Source organism: Pecten maximus, chromosome 16, assembly GCF_902652985.1.
Source record: "Pecten maximus chromosome 16, xPecMax1.1, whole genome shotgun sequence".
Classification (NCBI taxonomy): domain Eukaryota; kingdom Metazoa; phylum Mollusca; class Bivalvia; order Pectinida; family Pectinidae; genus Pecten; species Pecten maximus.
In genome coordinates, this window is record NC_047030.1 from 14,883,901 (window position 1) to 14,897,923 (window position 14,023).

General features: G+C 40.3%; 1 protein-coding gene across 2 annotated transcripts; it reads right to left on the minus strand.

The window, feature by feature from the left end:
• Positions 1–328: 328 nt before the first annotated feature.
• On the minus strand, positions 329–10,141 carry LOC117345073 (DNA fragmentation factor subunit alpha-like). Of its 2 annotated transcripts, none has more exons than XM_033908016.1 (6): positions 10,120–10,141; positions 7,299–7,396; positions 6,956–7,114; positions 6,053–6,192; positions 769–5,023; positions 329–715 (listed from the first exon to the last, which is right to left on the minus strand). In XM_033908016.1, the coding sequence occupies exons 2-5, from the start codon at positions 7,390–7,392 to the stop codon at positions 4,802–4,804; spliced, it is 615 nt and encodes a 204-aa protein (XP_033763907.1). In that variant the 5' UTR covers positions 7,393–7,396; positions 10,120–10,141; the 3' UTR covers positions 329–715; positions 769–4,801. The 2 variants fall into 2 exon arrangements, with proteins under 2 accessions (XP_033763907.1, XP_033763906.1); XM_033908015.1 differs by having other exon boundaries at positions 10,109–10,132.
• Positions 10,142–14,023: the final 3,882 nt, after the last annotated feature.

Sequence of the window (14,023 nt, forward strand, 5' to 3'; positions counted from 1 at the left end):
AATGGTGCGTTGTATTATTTTTTAGCATTAAATTTCATTTCCCATGCATCTTCCCACCTTTCAAGATTCTGGAGGTCTTTTTGGAGGATGTGATCATTGAATGTTTTGACTTGGCGATACAAAAGGCAGTCATCAGCAAAAAGTTGTACTTGTGATTTAACAAGAGTCTTGTAAGTGATTTATATGGCAGAGGAAGAGAAGTGGCCTTAGTACTGTCTCTTGAGGCACTCCAGAGGCGACATATTCCTCCTGTGATGTGGTGCCTTCGAGTACAGCCTTCATTGTCTTGTTGACTTTTCCTCAAGGTAATGATAACAAAATACACAACTCTTTTGTCTGGTGATTTATTATAAAATATAAAAGCCTAGAATAGGAAGGACAGATACACTAAAAACAAAGACAACAAATTACCAAAGAATTCTCAAAACTGATGAAAGTTGCATCTGACCTAAAAAAATGTCCTTAAGGGACCACAGAACCAAATAAAAAATAGATTGTGGGTTTTCCCCGTTTGGGCAGAAGATTTAATAGGAAGGTGAATGTGTCGGGGCCTACTGATTGGGTATCCAGGTGAGATAAATTTCCAAAATTTTATGTGTGGGCTGGGCAATATATGTAGATGTAAAATATATAAAATAAAATAAAATTTTGTTCCAGTCTGTTTTTGTCTGGGGGAGTTCATTAAGTGTGTAATTTGTTGTAAATTTAGGTGAACCTTTGGTGCTGATTTCAATACAAGATGGTGGCCCCCATATAAAATAGGTAAACTTTTGGTGCTGATTTCAATACAAGATGGTGGCCCCCATATAGAAAAAGTTCAAATTAGTAGAATTTTTAAATATTTAATTTACAGGTGTGAGATGTCATTCTTCAAAATTATTAATTAGTGGACCAGAGTTGAAAACTCCATTAAAGCAGGACAGTGGTAAACGTTAACACTATCTTCTATAGGAAATCATTTGGTTCCACGGTCCCTTAAAGACTATATATTGCAGTGACGGACATACAAAAGGACAGACGGAGTTAGCATAAAACAGTTTATCCCTGAATAGGTCTTACAGTCACATTAAGTTTTTAGTATGCTATTCCAAAAAAATACATCGACCGAACAGGAGGCTTCCATGTTGATATTTCTGTAATAACTACATTCAAGCTAACATCACAATAGATTTCTTGAATTTCATTTCTGCTACTAGTAAATCAACAATTTATTTGCATAAATATATCTAATCATCTTTGAAATTGATATGTAGATATGACACGACATTTTAAAAATATGCAATGTTATACATGTAGGTTACAAATGAATATGGCACAACACAGGTACATCAGAACGACTGTGATACACACAAACTGTCAAAATTGTCTGTACAGAAAACAAACTGTCAAAATTGTCTGTACAGAAAACAAACTGTCAAAATTGTCTGTACAGAAAAACTATCGGGTTAGCATGTACTCAATGGAATGTAATTATAATTCTAAAAATAACTCTTAGGGCTACCCCATTAAAATACATATCCCATGGGAGGCATCCAGAAATAAAGAAGTTTGTGACATCATGCATGAGTGCTGATGTTAGGCACAAGAGAAATGTGTTTTATTGTATTGCTGGTCCCTGTATGATAAACATGGAGTCCTACTGTAAATGCATTTTTCTGTTAAGCCCACAGCAGATAATTCCTTATTGTATATTTCTTAGTTCCACAAACAGCTGATATGAGATTCCTGTACAAAAGATATTTTCTGTATTGTTTTTCAGATATCTTTGATATATCTTCTAAAGTGATCTTATTTGAAGTAAAATCTGTTATATCCAAAAGTCTGTACCATCAGTTACATTCATTCAGTCATTGTTCATTTCACTTATTCTAAAACTCTTGAGAAAACCTAGAAAATAGTTTTCACAAAAAAAAAAACTGATACATAACAAACAGAAATATTATGAAACCATCATCAGGAATGTATTTCTTCATATCACAGCAGTGTGAAAGGATTGCTGTCACAGGTGATCACGAGTGTTGTCACAGGTGATAACGAGTGCTGTCACAGGTGATCGCGAGTGTTGTCACAGGTGATCACGAGTGCTGTCACAGTTGATAATGAGTGTTGTCAAAGGTGATCGTGAGTGCTGTCACAGGTGATCACGAGTGTTGTCACAGGTGATCACGAGTGCTGTCACAGGTGATAATGAGTGTTGTCACAGGTGATAACGAGTGTTGTCACAGGTGATCGTGAGTGCTGTCACAGGTGATCACGAGTGTTGTCACAGGTGATAATGAGTGCTGTCACAGGTGATCACGAGTGCTGTCACAGGTGATTGCGAGTGTTGTCACAGATGATCACGAGTGCTGTCACAGGTGATCGCGAGTGTTGTCACAGGTGATCACGAGTGCTGTCACAGGTGATCGCGAGTGTTGTCACAGTTGATAATGAGTGTTGTCAAAGGTGATCGTGAGTGCTGTCACAGGTGATCACGAGTGTTGTCACAGGTGATCACGAGTGCTGTCACAGGTGATAATGAGTGTTGTCACAGGTGATAACGAGTGTTGTCACAGGTGATCGTGAGTGCTGTCACAGGTGATCACGAGTGTTGTCACAGGTGATAATGAGTGCTGTCACAGGTGATCACGAGTGCTGTCACAGGTGATTGCGAGTGTTGTCACAGGTGATCACGAGTGCTGTCACAGGTGATCGCGAGTGTTGTCACAGGTGATCACGAGTGCTGTCACAGGTGATCACGAGTGCTGTCACAGGTGATAACGAGTGTTGTCACAGGTGATCGCGAGTGTTGACACAGGTGATAACGAGTGCTGTCACAGGTGATCACGAGTGTTGTCACAGGTGATAACGAGTGCTGTCACAGGTGATAACGAGTGCTGTCACAGGTGATCGTGAGTGCTGTCACAGGTGATCGCGAGTGTTGTCACAGGTGATAACGAGTGTTGTCACAGGTGATCGTGAGTGTTGTCACAGGTGATCACGAGTGTTGTCACAGGTGATAAGTGTTGTCACAGAGGATCGCGAGTGTTGTCACAGGTGATAACGTGTTGTCACAAGTGATAACGAGTGTTGTCACAGGTGATAACGAGTGTTGTCACAGGTGATAACGAGTGTTGTCACAGGTGATAACGAGTGTTGTCACAGGTGATCGTGAGTGTTGTCACAGGTGATCTCGAGTGCTGTCACAGGTGATCGAGAGTGATGTCACAGGTGATCAGGAGTGCTGTCACAGGTGATAACAAGTGCTGTCACAGGTGATAACGAGTGCTGTCACAGGTGATCGTGAGTGTTGTCACAGGTGATAACGAGTGCTGTCACAGGTGATAACGAGTGTTGTCACAGGTGATAACGAGTGTTGTCACAGGTGATAACGAGTGTTGTCACAGGTGATCACGAGTGTCGTCACAGGTGATAACGAGTGTTGTCACAGGTGATAACGAGTGTTGTCACAGGTGATCATGAGTGTTGTCACAGGTGATCGCGAGTGCCGTCACAGGTGATCACGAGTGTTGTCACAGGTGATCGCGAGTGTTGTCACAGGTGATAACGAGTGCCGTCACAGGTGATCACAAATGTTGTCACAGGTGATCATGAGTGTTGTCACAGGTGATAACAAGTGTTGTCACAGGTGATCATGAGTGTTGTCACAGGTGATAACAAGTGTTGTCACAGGTGATAACGAGTGTTGTCACAGGTGATCGCGAGTGTTGTCACAGGTGATCGCGAGTGTTGTCAGGTGATCACAAATGTTGTCACAGGTGATAACGAGTGTTGTCACAGGTGATAACAAGTGTTGTCACAGGTGATAACGAGTGTTGTCACAGGTGATCGCGAGTGTTGTCACAGGTGATCGCGAGTGTTGTCACAGGTGATAACGAGTGTTGTCACAGGTGATAACGAGTGTTGTCACAGGTGATAACGAGTGTTGTCACAGGTGATCACGAGTGTTGTCACAGGTGATAACGAGTGTTGTCACAGGTGATCACAAGTGTTGTCACAGGTGATCGCGAGTGTTGTCACAGGTGATCACAAGTGTTGTCACAGGTGATCGCGAGTGTTGTCACAGGTGATAGCAAGTGTTGTCACAGGTGATAGCAAGTGTTGTCACAGGTGATCACAAGTGTTGTCACAGGTGATAGCAAGTGTTGTCACAGGTGATAACGAGTGCTGTCACAGGTGATAACGAGTGCTGCCACAAAGTTGAACATGAGTGCTCCTCCATCACACGATAGCTCAGTCAGTTAGAGCGCGAGCCACATTATCTCGAGTGAAGATTCAAGGTGCATGGTTTGACGGTCCCTACCCATGTCAGTTTGTGTTACTCGGTAAGAAGAGATACAGGCCACTTTGTGCTGTAGTGGTTGTGTCCACTGGCAAGACACTTTACTCTTCTTTCTCTGGGCTGCATGTTGTTCAGTGAGGTTGTCACCAACTACTACAAAGAGACCACGCCTTAAAATGACCCCTGCTGTTCACGGAGCAATAAACCCAGCAAATAAACACACAAACTACAGTTGACCAAGAGTGTTACCACACCGGTCATAAGTAAGCGTATATAATATCCCCCTGACATTCTTACAATCACAATAGTGACTACATATAGGGTGATCATGAATGCTGCCTAAGAATGCTTGTTATAATACATAATAGATACTTATTGTGAATCATACGAATATGACAACTGTTCCACAGTTAAAATGGAATACATTGTATTACAGTTCTAAACACACAAACAAAAACACAAAGAAATTGCACTTTTAAATTAAGAAGGCACTATATAATTCTAGCTCTGATCATCTGATCAAGTGTTTGCAGATTTTTGTCGCTTTGACGAGGATTCCTCCCCGATAATGAGATTACTGTTTTGTCTGGACGTGTGATATAACCGCAGCAGGTCCATTGCCTCAGATGTCTGCATTCTCTCATCTAGGTGGCGCTGGCACGCCTCCTGTACTGCCTCCGCGAAACTTTCTGTGTCATGGAGAAGACTGGCTAAAGCTGGGACGCTGAGGTCAATGACACCCTAGTAAATACATTACAAATCGTAGATGTAAAACTTGTGTCTATTCTTACACTAGTAGCTGGAGTGTGCAATGACATATTGAATATTGAACTGGCCTTTCAACTATTCAGTCAGGGTTCGAAACCCCAATGGGACACTAAAAGATGTGAGAGTCCCCTGCCCAAATATATTTCTCGGCCGGATACTGTGGTTTCCTCTAGTGTTTACACCTACTGGTCCCCATCAAGGCCAATGAGAATAATCAATATACATTGTATACCAAATCTTAAATGAGTTTTAATTTTTATTGATTTTTATGAAATAAGTTTTAAGAAGTTTTATATGTAATTTTTATCGTATAACTCAAAAACTGACATTTTGAAGTTTTACAGTTAAAATGTGGAGGACAAAATCAAATGGAGGCAACAATGTGCTGTGCAAATTTCAATTCATGACTTAACGTCATTGTCCATAATTATTACGACATCACAAATGATTTCTGACCAGCACAGCCAATGAAAAACCCTCTAATATACTGCAATAGTGACATTGGCAAAATAATACAGGGTTGAATTCACTAGACAACAGGTTGATTATGTGACAAAAAATATAATTTGTTTCATTAAATGCAATCAAACCTGCTTATAAAGGCCACCGAGTGAGAAGAGAAAACTGGCCTTTATAGGCAGGTGGCATTAATAGAGAGGGTTTGGTTATAGAGGAAGCCTTAAGGACAGGTTTGACTTGAGGATGATGATGGGATATTGAGGTCAATCACAACCTAGAAAACATATTAAATATAAGGAAGTTATGAGACACTGAACAGATATAAGCCATTAACTGATTGTATAAAATCCATTGTAATTTCTCACAAGCAATCATCAGTATATCAATTCTTTCCTGTGTTTGAGATTCAACTTCAGTCTAAAGAGTATACAAAATAATGATGTAAATTGTTTTTAACTATTCTGGCAATTAATGACAAAAAGTAAAAATAATTGTCCCATCACTATTTGTAAGATTGGAATTCAAGAACAAGACTATACACACCTGTAAGTCATCATTGGAGAAGGCTATAAGACGAGTTATGTCCCTTTGAAGACCAGTGATCAGCTCCCTTGTCCTTTCAGATATTTGTTGTCCCTCATTACTGGACATAAAATCTGGCTCATCTTGTCCTGATCGACCCTCTGTCATAAAAAAAAAAATAATACAAGGACAGTTGTTCAGATCCATACTCCTATAACATAAGAGGCCGCTGGTCGGCTCTTTTTCTATCGGATATTATTTTGCCGACTGTTACACGGCGCCTGTCAAAAGTATCTCGCCATGTAAAACCTCTAACATTGTTGGAGTATTCAGATCCCCAACAAAGGGAACCTGGTCATGGGGGTGGTATTGAGATTATTTACTGGGATGTTTATTATGACAGAGAGAATGGAAGCCATTATAAATGCCAAGTCAGCACATTGGAGCAATAGTGCACAGTCCCCTTAATTGGCATGTGTATAAAGCTTAATGACGTTACTTTAAACTGTTCGAAGCTGGGGAATTCCCAAATTTTTTAACACCTCAAATCCTATGTCATTCTGTTTTCAGTAGGAGTGTATATTTTTGATTTTCCAAATCTCAAGACCCTACTCTTTATTCTTGTATATAGAAAGTACCCATTTCATATGTTATTTACTCAGGAAAACAGCTACAAACCTAAGAAACACATTTTCCTCAGGGACTTGGTTCAGCTGAAACACCAGCTGATTGGCTGATTTAGCTGATTGGCCGATTTAGTTGTGAGAGTCCTATAGGCTGGGCTGGCTCAGTATAATGTGTAGAGGATTTGATACCTGATTATTTAGGTCTTAACAGGATCTGAGTTCATCAAGTAGCATGACTGTATTAATCTTTGCATGCTCATCAACCATGTCTGGCCCCTAATGACTAGAAACCCTTTACCTTTGCCTTCCACTGCCCAGCGTTGATCCCTGGTAAGGAGCATCAGTGTTGTGTTATGTGGGAGGAACAGGAAGTAATCATCATCATCAATCTCTGTACCATCTTCCTCTAGTACTACCCGCACAGACTCCTCAGGTGAGATACCCACCTTCGCCCTACCTGCTCAGGTAATAAATTTAATCACTCAATAGTATCATTTAAAGGACTTCAAAACATTTTACACCACAGTTTATATAAAAGTATACAAAACTAATTCCATTAATTCCAAATGCTGTCCAAGAATGCACTGTTTTCCAAAGGGTTAAGGAAGCTTCAGGAAACACAAAACTTTTATATAGTTTACCTTTCTGAACAAGGTCATTCAAGGAGGAAGCAATGATTCCCTTCTTCACACTCCTGTCATAACTCCAAATCCTGAATGGTCTGGCAGTACTCATGATTCTGTAGACATGAAACAGTAGAGAGCATACTGTCATTATCACAATATCATTATGATACTTTGGGATTCAAAATCAGTTTGACATTTTAATGCAATATAAAACACTCATACAATGTTACCTCCTGAGAAAAAGATTTCCAATCAAACATCAGACTTACGGAATATGGCAACTTTGTGGCAAGACTAGTGACTCTATCGCTATAAAGCCAATGCACATTTGCTGTGGATCTGCTCCATGGCATTACTACAGCGTGTCTAATGCTGTAGTGAACATAGTGATCATAGTGCACTATCATTCTACAGCGACCCCTAGGGGTACAAGCTGTAAGGTGACCTTGAACCCAACGCAAATCGAATGCGACCACCAACTGTAGATTACAGGGATCCATCTACAGCTGCCTTATCCTAGCTGTAGTACAAATGTGACCGAGACATTAATGACCTGATCAAGATAACATTTACACTGATTTTATACTTTGATGATAAAACTAACTATAAATTTATACAAAACTTCAACTTCAATGTCGCAATGTTCATTAACAAAAAGGATAAGTCAGCTGGCACCTGCTGACAGTATTCATGTACCAGTTGACAGGCTACCAGCACTTTACATAGCACTATAAATAAACATACAGTGATGGGGTTTGAACTATGTCCCATATCCCTATGTATCAGAACATTATGTCAATGTACATAATTGTAAGTGAAGCTTTAAAGCCTCTCTGGTAACATATAAATTATGACAAAATTACAGAAAAATGCTGAATTATAGAATATATACCCTAATAATGATACAATGTGAGAATTAATACCGTAGTTTTTCATAATTGCAATTAAAAACGGGAAACTACCAATTGATCACCAGGAATCTCTAATGTGGTGCTCCACTCTCTACAGAAAATATGTTGTGCACGCATGTGCAAACTGATTTGTTTTGAAGAATGATTGACTTGCAATCAAAATTACTGGCTGTAGCCGTGAAGGCAGAGAAAAAGAGTTCGCAAAATCACATCATCTACAACTTACAGAGTCAATGTGAGTCTGTAAGACAAAATTTAAGATGAGTTAAACGTGAAAAGTCACCATGAATAATAGGGAAACTTCTCTGTTTTGATAAACAAACACATGATTTTCTGTTGATCAAATCATAATGTAAATTGGCGTGCCAGGGCTTGCTCATGTTCTTTTTTTAGATGTTTATTGCATACAGACAGAGTACTATATTTATGAATTGTTGCTTTTACTCAACAGAACTGAAGGAAATCAAATGAAGATCAACCCATCAGGAATTAGGAAGTCTAGCTTGATAACGATTTTTTATTTACAATTTTTGCATAAAATTATAGAGAGGCTTTAAGTGTTCTCCTTTGGATATTTGTTTGTTTTATTGATATATAAATTTTTCAAAAAAAGATTGGCTTACATTTACCAAAAGACGATCATGGACACAACAGTTTAGAAGTTTTAAGTGCTGAAAATAATCATTATGCTTGTGTTGTCGGACAATGGATCTATATAATTTTACAATTATCTACATACATCATGATCTTTTGTTCCAACTAAGCTGCACCTGACCATTTCATTGGGACAGATTGACATGTTAATGTAAATATAGTCTACCTGACAGTAAAAAAAAAAAGAAATATTAAAATAACCTTTATTTATACCATTGTTTACAAGGTCAACAATCATCATAAGCTCTGTAGAGCTTAGGACACATGTTGGAGGAAATCCCATGGGAAAATCAACATGCAATTGGTGGGGTTATGAAAACTATCTTCTTGTCCTTGCTTGGGCTCAATTAGATATTGACCTCTCACTCCCTACCAGGGCTAAATGGAATTCTCCGAGTCTGAATTACAGATTGCAGTAAAGTAACATACACAGCACATTATGTACACTGCATTCCACTGTAGATATATACAGGCGGAGTTGAAGGAGACTGGGCTGAACGCCGGCGGCCAGGAAGCTCAAATGGTTAGAGTGTCAATCTTGAGTTTGGAGGTCCCGGGTTCGAGTCCAGTCTGGTCGCTGCATTTTCCCCTCTCCTGTTACACAGGTACCGACCAATTGAATCATGAAGGGAACTTAGCCCGAGTTTCCTCAGGCCCTGACACCATGTGTCAGTCTGGTGTAGCCTACATCAGACATGGTGTCGGGGCCAGAGGAAACTCAGGCTAAAAGGGAACTGCATTACTGTGTGGTCTAGCTGTGAGCCTGAGCTTCCCATCTCTGCCAGATCAACAAACCAGTTCAAAAACAGTCTAGACAAGCTATGGGAGAACCGCCCACTCCGGTTTGATCACACAGCCGACCAGATATTAGAACTACAGTTGCTATATGTACAGGTTAGTAGCCCGAGTTTCCTCTGGCCCCGAGACCACGCGTGGTGTCAGGACCAGAGGAAACTCTGGCTAGTTGGTTAGCTACTCCAACAATGTTAGAGGATTAAACGACGAGAAACTTCAGAACCATAAAATAGCCAGAGACCTTTAGCTAGCTGAAGTAGCTTAACTAACAAAGAGAAAGTAGATCTCTCCCATTTCTCAGTGATTTCCAACGGAGTTCATTAAAATACATAATGAAGAAAGAAAATCTAGTACTTCAAACAACGCAATATGTAATGTAGACAACGCCACTAGATTGAAAACGACGTCTACTTGAGCCTAGGCCTAAATAGGTACATGTACACATGTAACACAACTTAAACTTACGATCAGCTTACCTGCTCCGTCGCTTATAGCATTGATAGTACGAATAAGACGATTTACAGGATTGGGCAGAGTCGGACAGGATCGGTTTATAATCCGACCGTTTCAGTGATAATGATATGCACTTCCCATAATTCATAATGTTGTATATAACCAAATGGAAGTTATACTGCGCTGTTGGTATTATACTCAGTTTCTAGTTAACAGCAATAGAAGAAAGCAGCCCGGTAAGGCGAATACAAGAGGTACGATGGGCCTGCATCGATCACAGGGTTCGGGATTCTGAGTAACATATGACATCAGTTAACAACCACAGCACTATAAATTGAGTGTTCATATACATTCTAAAACCTTATAAAAATCGGGGTGACATAAGGTTTTAGGATGTATATCAACACTTAATTTGTAGTGTTGTGATTGTTAACTGATGTCATATGTTAAATTACTCAGAATCCCGAAACCGAGCCCCTGTGCCTGTGGCATCGATAACGTGTTATTGCTGCTTTTGGTGACATACGATTGAGAAGGAGAGATTTTCTTTTCGTAATTATTAATGACCTTCGCCCCATGACGTGCAAATCAAGTATCATAATCTTTTGGGTCCATCGGAATTAAAGAATTCATTTCGGAATGTGTTAAACAATTTGACCCCTTGCTAAAATAATCTAGACTAGCCGAAATTAAATATATCTCTGGCGTCATCCCAGGAACATGTTACTCGAATACTATGATTTCGTGAACCAGAAATACGTCATTTGAACGTTTTTACAAATATCATAATCCATATGTTACGTGAAAGTGAATTGTATAAGGGCCCAAACTGAACAACAGGGAATACCGCCATCAAAACGAAACCATAATTCTAACTCAAAACAGATAACAAAAAAATCTAGATCTGCAAAAGAAGCAGGAGATTAGACCACGTGCTCGGACGAGTAAGCGTCTTACAAATCTAGGAACCAGTACTGAATAGGCATTTTAAAAAAACAGCAAACACGACAGACTTCAAATCGAACATGGAGATATATATATTTCCAAATTTGATATGGCGTCGACCACACAACTAATTTCCAATGGTCTTCATCACCAGCCTGCATCTGTCTTAACCTTGTGTTGTTAACTGTCCCGTCAGTAGTCGATACCGTAACGATAAACGGCGTTATGGCGGGACGAAACGACGATAATTAGCGGGGCGCCATAACGATAGACGCTGTTTAGCGGTGCGCTCATCGCTATGGCAGGACGAAAAGACGATAATTAGCGGGGCGCCATAACGATAGACGCTGTTTAGCGGGGCGCTCATCGTTATGGCGGGGCGAAAAGACGATAATTAGCGGGGCGCCATAACGATAAATAGCGTTAAGGCGGGAAGAAAGGGCGCTGTTTAGCGGTGCGCTCATGGTTATGGCGGGGCGAAAAGACGATAATTAGCGGGGCGCCATAACGATAGACGCTGTTTAGCGGGGCGCTCATCGTTATGGCGGGGCGAAAAGACGATGATTAGCGGGGCGCCATAACGATAGACGCTGTTTAGCGGGGCGCTCATCGTTTTGGCGGGGCGAAAAGACGATGATTAGCGGGGCGCCATAACGATAGACGCTGTTTAGCGGGGCGCTCATCGTTTTGGCGGGGCGAAAAGACGATGATTAGCGAGGCGAATTAACTCGCCCCGCTGATTAGCGACCTCACGTTTGCGTTATTTATCGGGAGCGAAAAGTTCTGGTGGGGCGCCAGAACGAAACAACGATATGGCAGAAATCAGCCACCATACAATTAAGATTTTGTTAAAGATGACACATCATTGCAGAGGTATATCAGTTCTGATAAGCACACCAATACAAGTTGGCCGACATGGGTATGCCAATAGTCTGTTGGGAGATCTGGTCACCAAACTCAACAAACAATAAAAGATGTTATCGATCACTCTCACTATTTCGGCTTCGGTGTATTTTTTACGGGCCCTAGTCGCATCATCACAGGTTGGTTTGGTTTGTTTGGCTTGGTTTGGTTTGTTTGGTTTGCGTTTGGTTGGTTTGGTTTGGTTTGTATTGTTTAAGGTCCTATCAGCAGTTAATTAAGAGTAATTTAAGAGCGACTACCCCTATGTGCGAGATGCATACGTGCGCGAAGTGGACGTCCACTTTATACATTACAGTAGTGCTATCTCACTGAAGCATACTGCCAAAGACATCTAGCAGGAAGGACACCTTCCCACGTCACATTGTACTGACAACGGGCAAACCAGTCGCCACTCTCCCAAAATGCTGAGTGTTAAGCTGGAGTAGCAACTGCCTTTCCTTAGACTCGGATATGTGTCGGCCTGGAGACAGAACCCAAAGCCTTCCTCACAGGGACTATAAGTGAGGCAATGTCAAAGTGACATTAGGGAGAAGAACGTTGCTTAGAAAGAGCAGAAAAGATGAGATTCCTGATTAAGTCGATCACCACTTCCGTTCATCCAAGGAACCTATCGGCTACTTATCATAACTGTGTGCCCTCTGAAGAAGTTTTTAGAGGTTGAGCATATATGTTAATCAGAAGAAATCTTCAGTGTTCTAAATATTGACCCATATAATCTGTAATATAGGTCAATGCCGTTCGCTTTTGCAAAATTTGTCGGGTGTTAACTTAAAACTAAGCAAGCGAGAAACCAAATATAAAAACCTGTCTCCAGGTCTTCAGAAGTTGTTTGAAGACTTTGACACCGGACGTCGGTCACTGTGCTATATAATACACAACCTTGTAAATGGCTCATGACAGCTGAGCTATTACCATTAAGTGCGCCCGATATATCTAAACATTATTTGTTGCTATCAAAGGTAAATTTTATAATGAAACACACATTGACCTCTCGCAATAATACATATGGCACGCTAATGGAAAGTCATATCCAATGGAATCCCATACGGAACCTTATGAACCGGACGCTCTTATCGACTTTATTGTGATAGACTTGCTTTTGGCATAAATACTGTATCTTTAAGACTGCTCTCGCTACTAAATGGTCATTGAACGGCGGAAATATTGCCAGTCTGGTTACCGAGGTATCTTGATACAGATATTGTGGTATTTGCTAATGTCATTTTTAAAATACCTTATGTCATGTCATTCCACTTCAGCTTCATTAAGGTAAGCCATATGGAGACTTTAAAATGTAACAGTGCTGTGGTAACTAACAGATAGGTAGTGCGCAGCAATAAGCTAACGAGGACGACAGTACTAAATCAATGAAAATGCCCGTGTATGCAGAAAAAGGAAAACATGCTGTCATGGTACTCTAAACGGTACTTAAAAAGCTTGGTTCTGGACGCGAACATGAAGGGGATATGGCTGTATTGATTCTAGGTTTCGTAAGTTAATATGTGCCAGTATGTTATTCATTAAGGTGATGTTGTGTCGAGAGTTCGATTTTTATTCGTTGTTGGTGGACTTGACAGTGAGGAAAATACGACGTCCTTTTACTGTGAGGGATGTAATTTTCGAGGGCTTCTATTTTCACATTTTGTCTGAGGATAGGGTAAAATCGCGAAATGAATAAAATCATAGTCTGTTTCATATTTGTGTAAGAGTTTGTTAACCAATATAGCAAAACAGTGAAAAACAAACAGGACTATTTTTTAACTAGCGCTTTCCCACTTTTTGAATTTTAAATATTACGGTAATTTAGTATTACACAACTCATACAGTTGTTCATCCTTTTCTATGAATTTCAATGGTGCTGTCCTTCATTAAAAAGCTGTTCGTCCTTCTATAACTTTTCAGTGGTGCTTTCCTTCATGATATAGTTGTTCATCATTTTCTAGGAGTTTCAATGATGCTGTCCTTCATTAAAAAGCCGTTCACACTTCTAGGACTTTTCAATGGTGTTGTCCTTCATTAAAAAGCTGTTCACCCTTGTATGACTTTTCAATGATGCTG